The sequence below is a fragment of the Mustela putorius genome, unplaced genomic scaffold (assembly GCF_011764305.1).
Source record: "Mustela putorius furo isolate JIRA1106 unplaced genomic scaffold, ASM1176430v1.1 tig00003909_pilon_pilon_pilon, whole genome shotgun sequence".
Classification (NCBI taxonomy): domain Eukaryota; kingdom Metazoa; phylum Chordata; class Mammalia; order Carnivora; family Mustelidae; genus Mustela; species Mustela putorius.
The window spans coordinates 27350461-27370638 of NW_025422057.1; the positions used below are offsets into that span (position 1 = coordinate 27350461).

Genomic DNA, 20178 nt, shown 5'->3' on the forward strand with positions numbered 1-20178 from the left:
ACAGCGACACAGAAGGAGGATGCAAGTGAAAGAAGGCAGTACACACACACACACACACACACACACACACTCACTTCACAACTCACCCAGTCACCTCAGAGAACACGCTTGCCCCATACCCAGGTGCCAGCCCACGCTGTGCCAACCGAATGCTTACACCCCCTCTGCCCAGGTGCCATTCCCTCACTGAGGCCTTGGGGGTGGCAATTCCAAGAGCCCTAGTGTCTGGCTTGGCCTGGAGAAGAAGTGGTTCTGGGCTCCCCTGCACTGAACCCGTAGCGGGAGGGGACGAGGCGTGACCCAAACCCTAAGTTCGTGGGGCGGGGTAAGGCATCAGAACTCGAACTGCAGCGGGCAGAACCCAGCGGCCTCAGCCCAGGTGACAAACTGCTGTCCTGCGTGCCCAAGGGAGGGGACGGAGGCAGTGACTGGCGGCTGTCGCAGCCAATGGGAGCCTGCACCTACGCAGGCCGCCTCATTCCCGTAGTCTGGGCGGAGCACGGGCGAGGTTTCCCCCGGTTGCTGCGCACGCGGGCGCCTACGGGCTGGGGAGGCCGCCGGCGGCCGCATCAGCGAGCAGGTGAGAGGAGCCAAGCTGGAGAGGTGGGGGCCGAGAGGACCGACTCGAGGGTGGGATGCTGCGTTCTGAGTCCCAGAGCTGCTCTGGGGGACTTGGCTCCGGGTTTTGTGCGCGCTGTTGTGGGGCTCTAGCCTGCAGGTCCTCCGCCAAAGCCTGGCCACCTCTTTAGAGGAGAGAGGAGGGGGACGGAGGGGACAGCAGCATGGGACCAAGGAAGCAGTGGTGGTTGGGGAATCTCTGGGACCCTTGGCTGCAGCTGTCCCAGGTCCTGAAGCCCTGCCCTAGAGATCCAAGCCCCCTACCCACAAACACAAGGAGAGGTGTGCAGGGAATTGTCCTGGCCCCAATTTCCTTCACACCATCTGACGCTCTAGGGCCCGCAAGAATCCATCTCCACTCTACCCAGGACTGGGCACTGGGGTAGATGACTCCGCTGAGAGTCGGAATGAAGAGTGAATGAGAGGCTCCCACTGGCCTTGTAGAAATGGCTCCGAAAGTCTTGCGGTGATGCCTGGGCTGGGCCAGGGCTGGAGAGGAGAGGGGTCTAAGGCATGGGACGACAGGATGCTCAAATTAGGGCCAGGGTGGAAGTTCTAGGGGTAGCGAGGGCAGCGATTAAACCATTGTCCCCATCCCTGCTCTCCATCCGCAGGCCTGGAGCGCACACTCCCGAGAAGCAGCCGAGGTGGGGCGCTCCCAGTACTGAGACCCCTGCCCCGCACAGAAGGCTCATGGAGCTGGGGGGCACGCAGGGCCCTTTTTGCAAGGGCTAGCAGGTTCCTTCTGGACTTGTAGGGCGTCGGCCCAGGCTAGCCACAATGGCGCAGGGTTTTGCAGTGGGCTTTGACCCACTGGGCCTCAGAGACCTCAGCTCGGGCTCCCTGAGCTCCCTCTCCTCCCGCGGCCACCTGGGCAGCGACTCGGGCTCCGCAACGCGATACCTGCTGAAGAGGCAGCAGCGGCTGCTGAACGGGCCCCCCCGCGGAATCCGAGCCTCATCGCCCATGGGCCGCGTCATCCTCATCAACTCCCCCATTGAAGGTGCGAGCAGGGCCCACCTCGGGTCTGGCGCTGAGGGTGGGGGTAAGGGCCCCGCTGGGAGGAGGAGCTGGAGAGATGGGAGTCTTAGAGCAGTGGGGCGTGGAGGGCCCCTGTTTAGCCACACACTCCTCCTCCTCAGCCCTTTCCTCAGGTTCAGGCCAACCCTATAGGGTTGCAGGATTGTAGAGAGGTGGGAGGAGGAACATAGGAGTGTGGAGGCAGGGACAGGTGTGTGTGATGTGCTAGCTCCCCAGCCAGCAAGGTAGGCTATGGAATGGGCAGCTCCATCCTAAGGACTCCGCCTTTCTCCTTTCCCTTGGTGTTCGCCCCTCGGCCTGGGGGGAGCAGGATGGAGAAGGCTCTATCCATCAACCAACCAGTGTGTGACCAGCTCCATGCTGGGCTGTGAGGACTTAGTGACCACTGGGGAGACAGAATTAAAGATTTCAGGTGCAGGGGTGCCTGGCTGGCTCAGTCCAAAGAGCTCGTGACTCTGGATCTCAGGACATGAGTTCAAGCCCCAAGTGGGTGTAGAGATTATGTAAAATAAGTAAATAATTAAAAAAAAAGATTTCAGATGAAGAAGAAAAAAAAAAAAAAAGAGGTAGGGTAGCAAATGTTCCAAAGAGAGGGGAGAGGAGGAGGGTTGAGGGTCCAGGAGGGAGCCCCAGGCCTGGGCCCCGAACCAGGGGGTTACCTGATCTGACACAATTGCTTCACGCTGTTACATTGCACACCCGCTCTACACCAGGTCCTGCGGGGGACCTGGAGAAAAACGAGGGTCAATCTTCACCTTCCAGAAATGTACAGTGTAGTGGGGCTTAGAGACAGAACGATGAGAGCGGTTGGTGCTGGGATGGAGGTTTCCCAGACAGGGCTGGAAGTGGAAACCGAGAGCACAGGGCAGAGGCCCTGATGGGAGCGGGGGGGGGGGCAATTAGGAGCCAGTCTGGCTGCAGTGGCAGATGTGAGGCGACAAAGAGGCAGTGAACAAGGCAGGACCTTGAGTGTCAGCAGGGGTGGGGAGCAGAATGGGCACCCCCTGGGGCTAGGCTTTCTGTGGGACAGATGTGATAAATATCTCCAGCTCCCCTTCTGTTTCCCAGCCAGCAGAACTCCTCTGGCTGGATCCCACAGTGGACTTTTCAGACCCATCTCCTCCCCTCTGACCCAGCTGGCATCACTGTCCCCTACCCGGCTGCTGGGGTGCTCAGGGTGCAGGCCTTCCTGCACCAGTGGCCCAGGCCTGCTCACTCCCATCATCTACTGTGCTGGGTCTCCCCCACCCCAATGAGCACCAAGGCTTACCACTGTCACTCGGGTCACAGAGCAAAAGTCCGCAGAGGAGCTAAGGGACGTGGTAGGGGACAGGGAAGGGAGTGGGGCACGACCTTTTTAGGTCCCATTGTATTAAAAGAACATATACATCCCCCTCACACAGCCCCCCAGACAATGTCCCAACTATGGTGTGACGGCTCTGTGTGCTCTCCCCCTAAAGATGCTCTTGCAGAAGTTCCAGGATGGCTCTATCCAACTGCCTCGCCTTCGAGCCCTGCTTCTGCTGCAGCTAAGGGGAGGGCCAGACAGACTTCCACCAGCCAGCCCCTACCCTATCTGGGCTGGGAGGCCCTGAGCTCAGAATTTTCCCTTCCACCTGAGCACAAACATCTCTCCAGTCACTGCATCCCGGAACCTTTCCTCCTTGTTACTATTTAGACCATTCCAGAGTCCTAAAGTAACTGATAAGGGAGACATAATGGGGAGGGAGAAACCATGACCCTCCTCACCCCCGTGACTTCCCACCAGCTTGTCAAACTCAGCTGGTCCCAGAGAAAATTCATTCTCTGATCCAAACCAGCCCTTCCTCCCCTCTCTCCTTCATCCATTTATTCTTCTACTTACTCAAAAAATCCTTGGCAGATACCAAGTGCTGTGCAACATACTGGAGATACATTGGCAGAAAAGGATTACAAAGTCCCTACCATGAGTGAATTTATAATCTAGTGAAAGGTGACAGACAATAAATAATATGTGAGCAAGCCAGTCATGAGAAAGGATGGTAAGACCCTTGGAGGCACTAATTTGCATGGTAGGATAGAGTAGTGGCTCGCAAACTTGGGAGGACATCAGAATTGCCTGAGGGGCTTGTAAAAAGATAAGCTGCTGGGGTCCCACATCCAGAACCTCTGATTCAGGGCACCTGCAGCGAAGCCCAAGAATACACATTTTTTAAAAATATACTTTTCTTTTAAAGATTTTATTTTTGAGTAATCTCTACCCCAATGTGGGGCTCAAACTCACAACCCTGAAATCAAGAGTCACATGCTCTACTGACTGAGTCATCCAGGTGCCCCAAGAATACACCTAAAAAAAGGTATTGGTGGGGCACATGGGTGGCTCAGTGGGTTAAAGCCTCTGCCTTCGGCTCAGATCATGATCCCAGGGTCCTGAGATCAAGTCCCGCATCGGGCTCTCTGCTTAGCAGGGAGCCTGGCTCCCTCTCTCTCTCTGCCTGCCTCTCTGCCTGCTTGTGATCTCTGTCTGTCAAATAAATAAATAAATAAAAAGTCTTTTAAAAAATTGTATTGGGGCACCTGGGTGGCTCAGTGGGTTAAAGCCTCTGCCTTTGGCTTGGGTCGTGGTCCCAGGGTCCTGGGATCAAGCCCCACATCGAGGTCTCTGCTCAACGGAGAGCCTGTCAAATACATAAACAAAAAATTTTAAAATGTATTTATTTTAAACAGCAGGGGGAGGAGCAGAGGGAGAGGGACAAGCAGATTCCATGCTGAACTCAGAGCCTGTTGCAGGGCTCGATCCCAGGATCCTGAGATCATGACCTGAGCTGAAATCAAGAGTCAGTTGATTAACCAACTGAGCCACCCAGGTACCCCAAGAATACACATTTTTAATAAGTTCCTAAGTACTGCTGGTGACCTGGGGGGCACGGTTTGAGAATCACTCTAATAGAGGTCTCCTGGGAGGAAAGGAAGGGACTTTAGGGAGGGTAGACCAGGAAAGCTTCTCAGAGAAAGTGCTGTGTGGACCAGGAGGGGCTGCAGATTGGGAGCTGGCTTTATGAAGTTCTGGGCAAGAGTTTCACAGATTGAGGAAACACTGAAATGATTAGCCTGTGAGAGGAATAGGAGAGAGGTCAGTGTAGCCAAAGCTCAATGAGGTTGGGATGGCCAAAGCTCAATGAAGGGAGAGAGGTGGGCTGAGGACAGCCCACAGAGGGCCTTACTGGGCCTAGGGGACTGTGGAGTTCCTTCTAGAAGCAGGAGCATGTGCTGAAGTTTTTAATAAGCAGGACTGATCTGTAAAGGCTGGCTGTGGCCATTGTGTAGAGAATGGCCCAACACAATGGCCCAAAGGGGGCAAGACTGGGAGTGAAGAGACAGTGAGGAGGCTGTGTGCTCCTGGAGTGGGTGGTCAGTGGGCAGGGGTAGGCCAGTAGAGGTAGAGAAGTGTCTATCCTTAGAGGCCCCAAGCTCCTATGCTCAACACTAGAGATTGGCAGCCCACTGGCCCAGGGCCCTAGGAAGGGCCCAGGGAGGAACTGAGAAGAAAGAGGGTTGGGGGACAGGAGAGCCACAGACTCCTGTGCTGGGTTGAGATGTGTGCAGACAGAATCAGGCAGGAAGCCTCAGGATGCCACACATATCTGTCTTGCACCATCCCCTACCCACAGGCTGCCCTTGGAGATTTCTTCCAGAGCTGCTCTGGTCATGTATTGTAACCTGATTTCTCGTACATCAAGCAGAAGTGTGTGTGTGTGTGTGTGTGTGTGTGTGTCAGAGACAGAGACAGAGACAGAGACAGAGAGAGAGAGTTCTCCCTCTCAAATACCTCTAGAGTAAGCTTTGCCCAAGAAGAGATCTCACCTTCTCACCTGGGACCCAGCTTCCCTCTCCAGTCTTCTTAACTTTTCTAACTGAAGACCTTCTCAAGGACCCACCTCAAAGCCTTTGCTCACTCCATCCCCTCCCTCTTGGCGCCCTCCCTTTCTGCTCCACCCATTGAAATCCCACCCATCTTGTCTTCCCAAACACCTTCCCTGGCGACTGCAGCTCCTGGGAAGCCTGCTTCTCTGACATTCCCCAGTGCTGATAGAGAGGACCACTCTGGGAGCTCTGGGCATATACTGCAGCAGAGTGGTGTTTTGGGTTTCCCTCCTCATCTAGTCATGTAGCTCCTTGAGCCCTTACCTTCAGAATCATAGAGTCTAAGAGATAGAAGGGGCCTCATAGACCCTTCTACAACACCCCAGACAGGGATTTATCAAGTGCCAACTTGTATGCCTCCAAAGATGGGGAACTCACTATCTCCCTTGTAAAACTCATTCCATTGTCTGACAGCTGAAGGTTTTAGAAAGTTTTTTCCTACTAAATTGGCCTCCATTGAAGTCCACTATTGAGCTTGGCTCTGCCATCTGGGTTACACAGACAAAAACATCCAGTGCCTTTCACAGAATAGCTCTACAACTATTTGAAGACAGAGCTTGAGCTTTGTGCAGGGGCAGTATCGTAGCCAATGAGGTTTATTCGAGGCGCGATTATTGCTAATTGAAGACAGAGCTTGAATATTCCTTTCTGCTCAAGATGAAGAGCTCAAACTTGGCTCAACTCTGCCCCATAGAATGGAACCTTGAATTTCTTTTCTATCCACCTGACCCTCAGAGTGGCAGGGGTTTTAGGAGTTTGTTCTATCCCAGGCCTGTGGGAGTGAGAAGCTTAGTTAGCACTAGAAACACACACACCCCTATATAATCAGGGAAGGAGAAGAGCATCTTCTAATATGGAGCCCTGTCCTGCTTGTTCCCATACTCTCTCCCTGACCCATACTCTCAAAGGCACCGAGAGGGAACTCAGAAATTGGCTGCCCTTAGGCCTTAGGTATCTGTGCCTAACAACCCAGCCCAAACTGGGAAACCCAGGGGCCCTCTGTGCCCAGACTGGACATGGGAGTCATGCCCGTGTCCCTCCCTGCTCCCGCCACCACACAGCCAACAGTAATGAGAGCGATATCATCCGCGCTGTCCGAGTGGAGAAGAGTCCAGCAGGGAGACTGGGTTTCAGTGTGCGGGGCGGCTCTGAGCACGGCCTGGGCATCTTCGTCAGCAAGGTGGAGGAGGGGAGCAGTGCAGGTGAGCAGGGCCCCCTGGAGGGAGGTGCTGGCTGAGGGTATGAGTCCCCACCTCACTGGGGTTCTGGAGTCCTATTTTCAGGGATGACAGGAAAGGGTCCTCAGCTTTGGAGGGACTGATCTAATGGGGAAATGGGACCACCTCCCTGGATGGAGTGGGCTAATGGACAAGTCCCTAGTCTAATGAGGAATACCCAGACCTCATCTGGGGACCCCAAATCGCGTGGAAGGAAGCCTGGTTGCGGGGGGTGGAGGGGCAGTGGAAGGCTTAGTTTTGCCCTGGGGGAATTGTCCCAAGAGGCCCATGCCAGCTGCCCCCCTCCCCTGGTGCAGAGCGGGCTGGCCTGTGCGTGGGGGACAAGATCACGGAGGTGAATGGGCTGAGCCTGGAAAGCACCACCATGGGCAGCGCCGTGAAAGTGCTCACAGGCAGCAGCCGTCTGCACCTGACAGTGAGACGCATGGGCCGAGTGCCGGGCATCAGGTTCTCCAAGGAGAAGACCACATGGTGAGAAGGCCTGGTCCCGGCCCTGACCTTGCCCCACCCTGTCCAGCCCACCCAGCCCACGGCAGGAGAGGCAGGAGACAAAGGACTCTGCGTGGGACTTGGCTATCCCTGGCTCCTGCTCTTTCTGTCCCCCTGGTGCTGGAAACACAGTGATCCCAAGGCCTGACACTGCAATGAGACAAGGCCGTGTCTGTCCCCCAACCCTCCTCCCAGCTCTGTCTCAGATGCCAGTGGTCCTGCCCCCAGTGCTGCCATCGCTCTCCGGAGCCTGGGCATAGTAACAGCTCCTCACCCTCAGGGCTCTTGTGGGGATGTGAGAGGAGCCCTGGCACAATGGGCTGCTCCACAGAGAGAGGAAATTGGGGCAGTTTCCCTACCTGATGAAGGGGACTTCCCACTGAAGGGCTCAGGACTGGGGAGTCCCCCAAGGCAACCTCCCCTTACCTGTGCAGTCGTCCGGGATGCTGGGAAGAGAGGGGGTGCCTGGTGGCGGCCTGGGGGAGCCCAGACTGATGGCTGCTTGCTGCTGTCCCAGGGTGGACGTGGTGAATCGGCGGCTGGTGGTGGAGAAGTGCAGCTCGACGCCGTCAGACAGCGGCTCGGAGGATGGCGTGCGCCGCATTGTCCACCTGTACACCACGTCGGACGACTTCTGTCTGGGCTTCAACATCCGCGGGGGCAAGGAGTTTGGCCTGGGCATCTATGTGTCCAAGTGAGGGTTGGGGCAGGGCGTGCAGTGGAGACGGGTTGGCAAAGAAGGCTCAGCCAACCGCATGATCCAAGGAGGGCCTAGGTCAGGGGTGGGGCCTGTGTAGGGGTGGGGGGCTCCAGGAGGAGGATCAAAGATTTTGGCTGGGGCGTTCCTGTATCTAAGTGAGGGAGGGTAGGCCCGGTGGCCTCTCAGACTGCCTCCTGTCTGACCCCAGAGTGGATCATGGTGGGCTGGCCGAGGAGAATGGCATCAAGGTGGGGGACCAGGTCCTGGCGGCCAACGGCGTCAGGTTCGACGACATCAGCCACAGCCAGGCCGTGGAGGTGCTGAAGGGCCAAACACACATCATGCTGACCATCAAGGTGGGCAGGACTGTGGGTGTCAGGGAGAGGCCAGACTGTAGGAAGGACTTCCCAGACCTCTCTAGTACTTAATATCTGTTGCCCTACAACTTAGGACTTTTTCATAGCCATTTGTGAGGGCCAGACATTATGCTCATCCCTACTGCACAGAAGAAGAAACAGAGGCTCAGAGAGACAGAGTTATTCAGGAATCACAGTCACTTTCTCAGCTGGCCAGCAGCAGGACCTGCTTGCAGTCCTGCTCCCCAGACCTGGAGGGCAGTGCCCTTTCCGATGAGTGGTGGAGGTGCAGGAGTGGAAGGAGAAAGCGTCCTGCCCAGAGGGTGGGCACTAGCTGTGGCTTTGGGAGGGGCCTGGGCACAGGGCCAGAGATTGGATTTCAGGGGAGGCACCTGCATTCATGATTCATGTGGGTCTCACACTAGCCTGAGGATCATGTCATTCTCACTCTGGCTGCAGGGGCAGGGACAGCTCTCTCTCCACTGGAACCCACTCCGGCCCCACTCCGGCCCCACTCCGGCCCCACTCCGGCCCCACTCCGGCCCCGCTCCGGCCCTGCTCCGGCCCCACTCTGCTCTCCTCCCTTCCCTAGCCTTCACCCATCTCGCTCTTCAGAGCCTCCTCTGCCATTCCTCCGCCTTCTGCCACTTGATTTCCTCTCCCGCAACCCCCTCCCCCAGCCCGTTTCTCCCTTTCCTTCCTCTCACATGATCCCAAACACTCCTCCTCTCTCCTACTCTGCCCCTCTTTCATTCACTCAACATTTTTGAATAGGTACCGCGTGACAGCCTCTCTGCCAGGTGCTGGGGCTACGACAGTGAGCAAGACAGAAGTCTCTGCTACGAGGGGTGGGGGGTGATGGGGTGGGGGGAGCCAGGCCAACAGGATGCATGCTGACTGACAAATGCTGTAAGGAAATTAATAGAGAAAGGGGAGGGGTCATTGAGGAAGGCACTTTTAGCCTGGGGGTCAGGGCAGGTCTCTCTAGGGGGCTGACACCTGCAGAGGGAGAAGGAGCTAGCCAGAAGATGAGGAGAAGGAGGAAGGAAGAGAATCCAGACCGAAGGGGCAGCAAATACAAAGCCTTGAGTTACAGAGGAGTTTGGCATGTTCAGACATAAAGTAGCCCATTTGTCTCGAGCGTGATGAACTTGGAGGAGAGAGATGGAGTTGGAAAGTTTACTCCTATCCCGTCACTCCCCCTTCTCACCCACCCCCTTCTCACCTACTCCCCCATGCCCTCCTATGCCCACCACGATCTTCCCAGGAGACTGGCCGGTACCCTGCCTACAAAGAGATGGTTTCTGAGTACTGCTGGCTGGACCGATGTAAGTGGCTCAGGCCCTGGGCTGGAGGGAAAGGGCTGAGGCCCGACAGTGGGTCAGAGTCTCTGAGGACTAATTGGGCAGGAGGAGCAACCTGCGTGGGACTTCCTCACTGCCCGGAGCCATTTCTGGGCTCCCCTCTGGAAGTTGCAGGTTCAGTTCCTGGCTCCCCTGGCTCTGGAGTCCCAGGTGGGGTGGGGGTGGGGGGCTGCCGTGAATGGAGAAGGGACTTGCCTAAGGTCTCTCAACAAGTCAGGGGCAGGACTGCTGAGCCACCGGTTCCCCAGAGCCCATGCTTCCAGCCTCTGCGGCTACCCAACACTCACCCACCCCCATACCCAAGGTGGTCTGCAACCCTGGCAGGGCCCTGAAGCTGTCCGGCCTTCCCCTGAGATGCCCCTGCCTTCCCCACTGCCTGCAGTGAGCAACGGGGTGCTGCAGCAGCTGTCCCCGGCCTCTGAGAGCAGCTCCAGCGTCTCCTCCTATGCCTCCAGTGCCCCCTACAGCTCCGCTGAAGGCTCGGGCTCCCTGCCCTCCGACCGCATGGATGTCTGCCTGGGGCCCGACGAGCCGGGCAGTTGGGGCCCAGGCTGGGGGCGGGCAGACACAGCCATGCAGACAGAGCCTGACGTGGGGGGCCACGTGGAGACCTGGTGCAGCGTGAGGCCCACCGTCATCCTCAGGGACACTGCCATCCGCTCCAACGGACCCTGGCCTGACCACCGCCTGGATTCTGCGCTCTCCGAGTCCCCGAAGACTGCTCTGCTGCTGGCCCTGAGCCGGCCGCGGCCCCCCATCACGAGGTCCCAGAGCCACCTGACCTTGTGGGGTATGTAGGGAAGGGGCGGCTGATGCTCTCTCCAGAGCTCCCAGTAAAACGCCTGCCGCACATCCAGCCCTGGGCCCTCCCTTGGCTCTAGGCCTTGACTCGGCCTCATTTCCAGCCCCAGAATGCACTGAGATGCCACTCTGGGCCCCATTTTCAACTGGTCTGGGCCCCAAACCCACCCTCAGATCCAGTCCCAGCTCCTGTCAGCTTTGGGCCCCAAACCAGCCCTAATCCATCCCTGCCACCCTACACACACACACACAGGCACAGACACACACACCCCGGCCTTCTCGGAGAGTCCTCACAGAGCTGGAGCCGTGGGTGGGGGAGAGGTGGAATGTGAAGGGGGAAGCCCACCTATGTCCATCCCCACCTCCCCACAAGGCTGGGGGTCCTGTCTGCCCCTCCTGCCCCTCCTCTCTGCCCCTCTTCATACCCCCGCCCCTCGGCCTTCCCTTCTGCCCACCACCCCAGCACCCTGGGTGCTCCCTCATGTCTGCAGAGGAGAAGAAGCAGCGGAAGAAGAAATTGGGGTCCTCTGGGGAAAAGGGGGCCCTGCAGCGCTCCAAGACACTGATGAACCTCTTCTTCAAGGGAGGGCGGCAGGGGCGGCTGGCAGGTGATGGGCACAGAGAGGCCTGGACGCTGGATGGAGGGAGCCCAGCCAAGCCCCGCCCCCGCCTAGACCCGGAAAAAGGTAAGCAAGCAGGATGAGAGACGGGGAGGAAGGCAGTACAGCCCACTTTGGCATCCAGCAGCTCTGGGCTGAACTCCTGCACTGCCTTCTACCAGCTGGGAGTCGCTACCTGCCCCCATAAGCCTGTTTGCTTATGAGTCGCGTGAGAGTAGTGATTACCTATTTCTTCAGGAATGGTGAGGAATAAGAGAATGGTTGTATGTAAATCACTTAAGGACATTGTCTGGCATACAGAAGGTCCTCAGAAAACGCAGTGGTCATTGTTAAACTGTCTCATCTCCCCACTTTACAGAAAGGAAAACTGATAGAGCCACAGCCTAGCCAGGAAGTTGAAGGGCTTGGGTCAGGTCTCTGTGCTCTTGGTTCTGAGGTGGGTAGGGCACGTCTCTCCTGGAATATTTGTCTTCACCTCCCCTGGCCAGAGCTCCACAGACCCTACCTACCCAGTTCTAGAATCATCCCTGGGCAAGGCTGTTTCTAGATCAGGGCTCAAGTGGAAGGGCCTGGGCAGGCTTCACTTAAGACAGGGGCTTCCAAAGGACCCTCAGAGAGGCCTCTTGTCTCTCAGGAGAGGCTCCAAGACTGGACCACAAGTGGATGAGTAAGACTCTCAGGGTTGTATAAGACAGAAACCCAACTCAAATTAGGTTTAAAAGCACTTCTCAGCTCAGCTACTGATGTAAGGAGGTCTAAAGGTTTAAACAGTCTCATCAGAACTGTTTTTCCCCTTCATCTTTGGTTTCCCTTTCCCCTGGGTTGGCTTCATTATCCTGCAGGTTTTGCCCACTCAGAGGGAAGATGGCACTGACACTTAGCAACCCAGGGACAGAGGAGAGCTTCTTAAAGAGGTCCTGCTGAAGTTCCAGGCTCTCATTGGCCCTGCTGGGCCACATGCCCAATGGGGCAGGCCCATGGTACTTTCATGGGCCTTCCTCAGTCACAGACCCACCCTGGAGCCCATGGACTAAGAATGGAGGTCCCCAGATGAAACTGCGGTGCTGTTTGTGGAGGGAGAGTGGAGGTTGGGTAGGCAAAAAGAATGATGGGATGAGGATCTGGACCCAGCCCCTACTGGGGGGCTAAGGTGAGAGTCCCACGGAAGAGACAAGCTCTTCAGATCTGGCCAGGCCAGGCCAGCCCCACTTCCTCAACCCACTTCTTTTTCCACAGCCCCCCCGGGCCCTGCTCTCACCTGACCCTTCTATCCCTCTGGATACCCCTCTCTCTCCTCCAAAGGCTCCTCTTTTTTTCTCTGTCCCCTGAAGGTAGGTGCTCCCTCAAGCTTTGTTCTTTGCTTCTAAATGAATTTCCACAAGCAGAACCCAAACTGTACCCTCTCTCGATCTCAAACTTTCACTGACTCCCCACGGCCTATGAATGAAGTCCCTAGGGGACCGTGGTCCCTGAAGACCTCAGTGGCCTGGACTCTTGCCTCCCCATTCTACCTCCTTCCAGCCCAAGTTCTTCATTTCAGCCAGTGACCCAGCCACCCCTGAGCCCTCCAAGCCCTGTGTTCAGATTGGGAGCCAGGGCCCGCCACTGAGCCTTTCTTCTCCACAGCAGGGGCAGTGGGGCCCGTGCAGAAGTTTGTCACCTGGAGACTGAGACGCGGTAATTCATGCATCTCTTTTCCGAGGCCTGGTTGACATCAGAGCCGCAAATGGGGTGCATGTTGGGGGCAATTAACGGGCTTTGGGCTGAACTCAGTTGGGGACATGCATGGGGGATTGAGTGCATACTGGAGGCAACTAAAGAATTAGGCTAGGCTAAGCTTACCAGGAGAGACAGGGCTGCAGAGAGATATTGGGGTGCATTTTTGAGAACTGGGTACACGGAGGGACTCCTAAAGACAGGTTTTGGGGAATGAGGGAGCCTGGGCCAGAACTCCATTGAGTACTATGACAGTGACTCTTCATAGGACACCAGCAAGGGACAGACTAGTTTAGGGGTCTGTGTTGGGGGCCAAAGGGTCTGGATTGGAGCTCCCTTGCTGGGCAGATTGTTACAGGAGACCATGGTGGGGAGATCTGGGGCTAGGCTGGGATTCTGTCAGCAGTACCTAGGCCTCTCAGCTGACCTGTTCTGGGGTCTGAACCCACTGAGAGAAGCCCCTGTCTCTTCCCCTGAGGGTTCCTGGCTCCATCATCATATGCCTTTGCTCCTTCCCTGCAGAGCGGGAGAGGGGCCGGGCCCTGCTCTCTGCCAGGTCAGGGAGCCCCTCCAGTCAGCTGCCCAGCATGGATGAGCAGGTGCAAGCCTGGGAGAGCCGGCGGCCTCTTATTCAGGACCTGGCCCGACGGCTGCTGACTGATGATGAAGTGCTGGCCATCACCCGCCACTGCTCCCGGGTGAGCTTCCAGCCTACGCCCAGCTCCAGCCCACGGTCACCCAGCCACCCAGTCCCTCATTCATTCAGGCCACAGTCTCTGGTCAGTATCTGGGTTTGATGCCATGAGGCCAGTGGTCGGTAAAAGCAGAAGTCACTCCTGTTGTGCACACGCGTACACGCGCGCACACACACACACAATGAGCTCACAGACAGGAAGAAGAGATACAATAATTAGAACCTAAATACCCATAGTGACAAATCACATCAAGTGCTAGGAAAGGAAAGAACAGGAGAAAATAACCCAAAAGGTACAAATTAGGTGGTGTGGTCTAGGAGGGCCTCCTTGAGCAGGTGATGTTTCAGCTAAGGAGAGAAAGAACTGGACAGGTGATGAGTCGGAGGACACGAGTCTATGTGGTCACTGCCTTCGAGCTCCTCAAAAGCCCAGCCTTCTCCCGGAACCCCTGCCTCCCTCTATACCTGGGTCAGCCCACAGGCTGACTTGATGCCACCCCCCCTCCCCTGTTACCCAAGTAAGTAATCCTTTGTCACCTCCCCATACGCACCTCAAGCCTCCCCCAGCATCTGCACTGTTGTTCTGTTTCCTTCTACTTCAAACAGAAAGTGGGGCTCCAGGGTGGAGTGCAAGTTAGATGTGAGGGAGTCCTTGTGGCCTGGATGTTGGGGAGGCACAGCCTCCCCCTCCAGGGGGATCAGAAGGCCCTCTGCTCTTGTCCTGTCTCAGAGTCCCCGGGTTTCTTGTCCTGATGTCCCCGTGAGGTGGCGGCATCAGCGCACATTAAGCCCGCACGCAAGAACAAGCTCCAGGGGCTCCAGGAAGTCGCTTCTGATTCCCCCCACACCCTCAGCCTGGTCAGAGTTGGGCTGTGTTGTTTGTCTGTGTGATGTGCACAACTGTGTGCCTGTGGGGTACCTAGGTTTGAGTGCGACTGTGTTTGTGTCTAGCTAAGGCAGGTGCATATCAACTGGAGACTGAGACACAATAATTCATGCATCCCTTTCCCGAGGCCTGGTTGACAGCAGAGCCACAGATGGGGTGCATGTTGGGGGGCACCTAGGGCCTTTGGGCTAAACTCTTGTCACCACCCTCAATTCAGTGCTGAGTGGGAACCCAAGCACCAACTTCCGCGAGCTTGCACCTCTGGCTCTGGCCATTAGGTGGCGCGCTGTGTCCATTTCTTGGCTCAGCTCCTTTTCCATCAGCCCTCGGTTCCTCCCACCTTCTCCAAGCCAGGACCACCTCTCACTGCACCCCCACAGCACCTGCATACCCCCCAAACCTGACCCATGCCTCACCAAAGCAATCAGACCCTCTGGGGTGGAGCTCTGCTCGGAATGATTAGTAAATCTCCCCTAAAGACTGGAAAGTGTGGCCTCAAACCCTAGGCCTCCCTTCTCTCTCCTCTGTGCCAGCTCTCCATGGCCACCAGGCCAGACTTTAGAAACCCCATCTTGGATCACTTGACACTCCCCAAATCCCCTTGCAATCTCTTACCTTTGGTGGAACAGAGAAAGTTTCTCAGGCTCACATTCAAGGCCTTCCCTGCTTTGACTCCCCAGCCACGAACCTCAGCCTTCCCATGGTTGCCATGTCACCACCTCGTCATCTTCTGTTGGCCACTGCCTAGGGTTTACACATATGATGAACCGCACAACGCTGGGCCACCACTCACCCCGCAGTCCCAACCTATGCAGCCTACATGGAGGCCCTTCTTGTAGCCCGCAGTCAAGCTAAACTTCCTTCTATCCATTATTCCACCCCACCCTTAGGGCACTTTCCTCTGAGTATTCATGCTGTTCCCTGCCTGTATCCTTAAGAGTAAATGTAAATGAAACAAACCTACCAAGAGGGGTCAGGGTAAAGGTCGCTGCCTCCAGGAAGCCAATCCCGGACATCGCACGCTCCTCTGAGATTCCCTCTGCCCCACTGCCAGTGTTGTGTAGTCCACTGGGGCACTTGGCTCCTTCTGCCCGTTTCCCGCTAGACTGACTTCTGAAGGATTTGGAACAGGGTCTTCATCGTGTGCCCCCACTGCCAGCACAGGGTGTGACATTTAGTAGGAGCTGAATGCAGATTTGTGGCCTTGAAGTGTGTACCTATGTGACAGATTCTGTGCAATCATAGATCTCTCTCTCCAGACATAAGGAGGTGTATTTTGGACACGTGTATGTGTGAGTCCCTGTAACTTTATGTGTGTTTAGGACCACATAGTTTATATTTTATTTCCTGAAATTTATAATGTCTCACTCTGACCACCAGGGCTTGCTGTCTGTGTTTATTCCTTTCCAGGATGAAGGGCGGGGGGGAGAGAGAGAGAGAGAGAAAGTGTGTGTGTGTGTCCCTCTGAATCGGTACTTGTCTCCATTCCACCACTAGGGGGCAGTGTGTTGTCCAAAAAGGGAGGCTCCCAGTGTTCCGTTTGCCAGTTTTTCTGCGTTGGTGGGGTGTGGCTGGTGGCATCGGGCAGTGCCAGGCAGAAGGGCTTCCACTCCCGCCCCCGCCGGGGACTGATTGGAGAGGCTTTCTGTCGAGCCACCCCTTCCCTAAGGTCCCTATTCCAGCACTGAACAAAGCTTAATTGGTAGGTCACTGTGCAGACACAGGCTGGGCCCAGCGGGCCCAGAGCCTAGCGTTTGGCCCCGGTTCCTTCCTTCTGCCTGGAAGGTGGGGGCGGGGAGGAGAGTCCACAGCCCGCACATCCTTTTCCGGCACCGAAGCTGGCGGGAGCCTGACTTCTCAGGTTCCAATCGCTCTTCACACTTCCTTATCTGTGTGGCCTTGGGCAAAGTCCTTCTCTCTCTGATCCTCAGTTTCCTCAGTCTGTAAAATGAGAATAATTCATGTTATCTCTCAGCGTCACTAAATGAGAGACCAGATGGAAAAGGGCCCGTCCCAAAGCCGTTGCTGCCCCCCCCCCGCCTACCCCACCAGCTATTATAGGTCTGTTAGCTCACTTGCAGGCTTCGCCCTAGTCACCAACACTGCCCTGTCCCGGGGACAGCCTGGGGATGGGGAGCAGCTTTCCTAAACATGGGGAACCCCACAGGCCCACGCAGCCCCTCCCCCCAGCTCTGGATGTCCCGGCCGCTGGGTGACCTGCGGCACCTCTCTCTGCAGTACGTGCATGAGGGTGGCGTGGAGGACCTCGTGAGGCCCCTGCTGGCCATTCTGGACAGACCGGCGAAGCTGCTGCTACTGAGGGACATCAGGTGGGGTGGAGGCTGTGGGGAGGGCTTGGGGGCAGAAAGGAGACCCCAGAGAACTCCCCCTACTATACCCCACCAGAACTGTGCCCCTGCCCACCTCTCATCTCTCGCCCTCCCCCAGGAGCGTGGTGGCCCCCACCGACCTCGGCCGCTTCGACAGCATGGTGATGCCCGTGGAGCTGGAGGCTTTTGAAGCCCTTAAGAGCCGGGCAGGTCAGCAGCTGGGGGTAGGACGCACAGATTCCGGGCCCCAGCTGGGGATGGCAAGAGGGCCTCCCAGGGGAGAGGAGGCAGACATGACCTTCAGCTGTGTCCATCATGGAGCCTGGCAGGGGCCCAGGCCTCTGAGGGGATCTCCTTTCCCAGCAGTGCGGCCTCCTGCCTTGAGACCAGCCCGGCAGGACACACCGCCCAAGCGTCACCTCATTACACCTGTGCCTGGTCAGTCGGAGTCCCAGCGCTGGGGGAGGGGGCACATCCCTGGGGTACTGGGGAAGGGAGAACGGGTCTTCCATCCCTGCCCCCACATAGGGTGTCATGGCTTCAGAACACCGTCTGGTCCCCTGAAGGAAATCCCTTGTCCCCCAGAGTCACACTTATCACTGCCACTCACCACCTGTACTATTATTTACTTAATAATTGGTTTTAAACCCACTCACTTTTTAAATCTAGTCTCCTTCTACGTAATAATCTCTGAGAAATGACCAGTTTGGTGTGCGAGTCATGTTTTTTCTAAGACATAGACTGTGATAGAAAGCTTTCAAGTACTGTGTTAGCCGGGAACCTAGGCAGAGTCCCTCCCTGTGGGAACACTACCGGAGGGCCTGAGCCGACCAAGCCAGGGTCTCACGCGCCCTCCACCAGCAAAGGCAAGGACTGGAGCCTGGCAGGGTGGCCTGGGCTGGTGAGGATGGGCAGCCTGACCTTGACCCTCTTCCCCAGACAGTCGTGGAGGTTTCTATCTGCTGCCTGTGAACGGCTTCTCAGAGGAGGATGACAATGGGGAACTGAGGGAGCAGCTGGGCGACCTCCAGCTCTCCCTGGGGGCCTCTGCTCCCCACCATCCTCATAAAGGGATCCCCCCTCTCCAAGATGTGCCAGTAGATGCTTTCGCCCCACACCGAAGCACCAGCACCCCCCCTCCCCAGCCACCTCCTGTCACTCCCCGGCCCCCAAGGCCTAACTGGCTGCTGACGGAACCCCTGACCCCAGAGGACCCGCGGCAGAGCCAGAGCCAGGGCCTGGCTCAGAGCCGCAGCCGCAGTCGCAGCCGCAGCCGCAGCCACAGCCGGTGCCGAGGCAAGTCCCCGGGACGCAGGCGCTCCCCATCCCCAGCACCTATCCCCACCCCGAGTGCTGCTGACGGGCGCTACCACAAGCCTCGCAAGGCCAGGCCCCCTCTTCCACGACCTGTGGATGAGCAAGCAGCCAAGGCAGGGAGCCGTCAAGGCCACTCTGAGAATGGAACTGGCAGGACAGCCAGGGAGGCCACCGAGAAGGCCCCTGGCGGGGAGCTGAGGACAGTCACGCTGTCCAAGATGAAGCAGTCCTTGGGTGAGTCCACATGGGACTGGGCCTGGCAGACGGGGCCCTTGGGTTTGGATGAGATTCCTGGCCTTGGTTTTGGGGTACAACTCGGGGGTCTGGTGTTAAGATTTGGATATGGGGGTCTATTGGGGAGGTTTGAGATTGGAGAGGGTGGGGACTGGAGGATTTTTGGAGTTGAAGACTGAGTGGGAACCGAATCTGGGGATTTGGGAGCAGTTGGGGTCAAGACTTGGTGCTGGTGTGCTGGGTTTCTTCTGGGAGCTCTGGGGTGAGGGGAGTGGCCACACACTCACCCAGTGCTTCTCTCTCAATAGGCATCAGCATTTCTGGGGGCATTGAGTCCAAGGTGCAGCCCATGGTGAAGATAGAGAAGATCTTCCCTGGGGGGGCTGCCTTCCTCAGTGGGGCCCTGCAGGTGGGTGAAGAGTACCCAAGCCCACTCCCAAGGTCCAGAGCTGAATTGGGGAATGGGGGTGGGGGGTGGGCAGAACCTGCTCATCTTCCAGCCAGACAGGTTTAAACCAGGTCACAGGAGGCGCCTTAGGTGCGGGAGGTGGGGGGGTGGAAGGGTGGAGGGGTGGGGGTGGGGGAGTGGGGGTGGTGGTCAGGCCGGCAAGATGAACCAGCCCAGGGAGAAATCTTTCCCCTCATGCCAGCCGGGGCCTGAGGGTGGCCCATCCTGTTCCACCCCTATCCCCAAGGGACAAAGGGCTATTGTCTGTGCTTCACCCTGCCCCCCAAGGCCCCAGGCACAAAAGTCCCATTGTCCATCCTCTCCACCCAGATGGGGAGGAGTGTCCTAGCTGCTGGAGGTGAGAGGTTGGATGGTGGGATGACCTGTGATTTCCCCACCCCCATCCCAGGCTGGCTTCGAGCTCGTGGCAGTGGATGGAGAGAGCCTGGAGCAGGTGACCCACCAGCGAGCAGTAGATACCATCCGCCGGGCTTATCGAAACAAGGCTCGGGAGCCCATGGAGCTTGTGGTCAGGGTCCCTAGGACCAGCCCACTACCCTTACCCTCGGACTTGTCAGCCCTCACTGATCAGTGTCTTCCTGTTGACCATTCCCCTGCCCACTGACCCCTTGATGGTACTCCTTCCCTCCCACTGCCTCCTAGAACCTCCCATTAATGCTCTGATTCCTCCCACCGATGCCAGGCTCCTCCTTCAGAGAGCCAGCCCAGTCCCTTCTCTAGGCCTCCAGACTCCTGATGCTAATCCCAGACTCTCCCCACCTATGCCAGGACTCTTCCCACTGGCTTCAGATCCTCCCACTGACTCCCAGGACCCTCCCGCTATCTCCCAGACCCCACCTACCAACCTCCTTGGGACTCAGGAACCTCCCACTCTTGCTTGACTTGGCTCCTCCCAAAGCTCCCTCCACCTTCTTCCCTCTCCAGCTATCACTAAGGCTCTGCCCTTTCCAGATAAACTTGGTGTCAAGGACAAGGTGCTCCTGGGTAGCCTGTGTCACTCGCTCACTGCCCACAAACTCCCAGGATCGGAAGAGGCTGGGAGGAAGCCAAGGTCTGGAGCTTGGGATTCATGGGCACTTTCTCCCGATGTTCCTTTTAATGCCCAAGCACTGAGGAACATGGGCTCTCAGATAGGGCTTTGAAGGGTCATAGCATCCATCCCCCAGCCCCAAGTAGTGTTCTGTGTAAGGGACAGGACGGAAGGCCTTTCTAGTTTCTCAAACTCTGAGACACCGTTTCATGTCGTAGTCCACTGGGACCCCACACTTTCTACTGGATTTGTCCTCCCCTATTCACCCTCTCTCCCCATGACCTCTATGAGGAGTAGGGGAAGAGCCAGCAAATTGGAGCGGGAGCTGCGAGGAGGGGTCAAGTAAGTTCCCATCTCTACCTAGCACACTCG

The 20178-nt window shown here is 57.0% G+C and overlaps 1 protein-coding gene and 1 pseudogene across 3 annotated transcripts; both read left to right on the forward strand.

The window, feature by feature from the left end:
* The first annotated feature begins 494 nt into the window (after positions 1 to 494).
* PDZD7 (PDZ domain containing 7) lies at positions 495 to 20111 on the forward strand. Of its 3 annotated transcripts, XM_004749468.3 has the most exons (17): positions 495 to 580; positions 1233 to 1621; positions 6624 to 6764; positions 7097 to 7271; positions 7807 to 7983; positions 8198 to 8345; positions 9613 to 9673; positions 10092 to 10499; positions 11002 to 11196; positions 12757 to 12807; positions 13369 to 13544; positions 16665 to 16756; positions 16875 to 16966; positions 17120 to 17194; positions 17696 to 18307; positions 18616 to 18716; positions 19165 to 20111. In XM_004749468.3, exons 2-17 carry the CDS (start codon positions 1399 to 1401, stop codon positions 19378 to 19380), a joined length of 2943 nt encoding a protein of 980 aa, XP_004749525.2. In that variant the 5' UTR covers positions 495 to 580; positions 1233 to 1398; the 3' UTR covers positions 19381 to 20111. The 3 variants fall into 3 exon arrangements, with proteins under 3 accessions (XP_004749525.2, XP_012910076.2, XP_012910075.2); XM_013054622.2 differs by lacking the exons at positions 18616 to 18716; positions 19165 to 20111 and having other exon boundaries at positions 17700 to 17851; XM_013054621.2 differs by lacking the exons at positions 18616 to 18716; positions 19165 to 20111 and having other exon boundaries at positions 17123 to 17194; positions 17700 to 17851.
* LOC123388784 lies at positions 6123 to 6309 on the forward strand (annotated as a pseudogene).
* Positions 20112 to 20178: the final 67 nt, after the last annotated feature.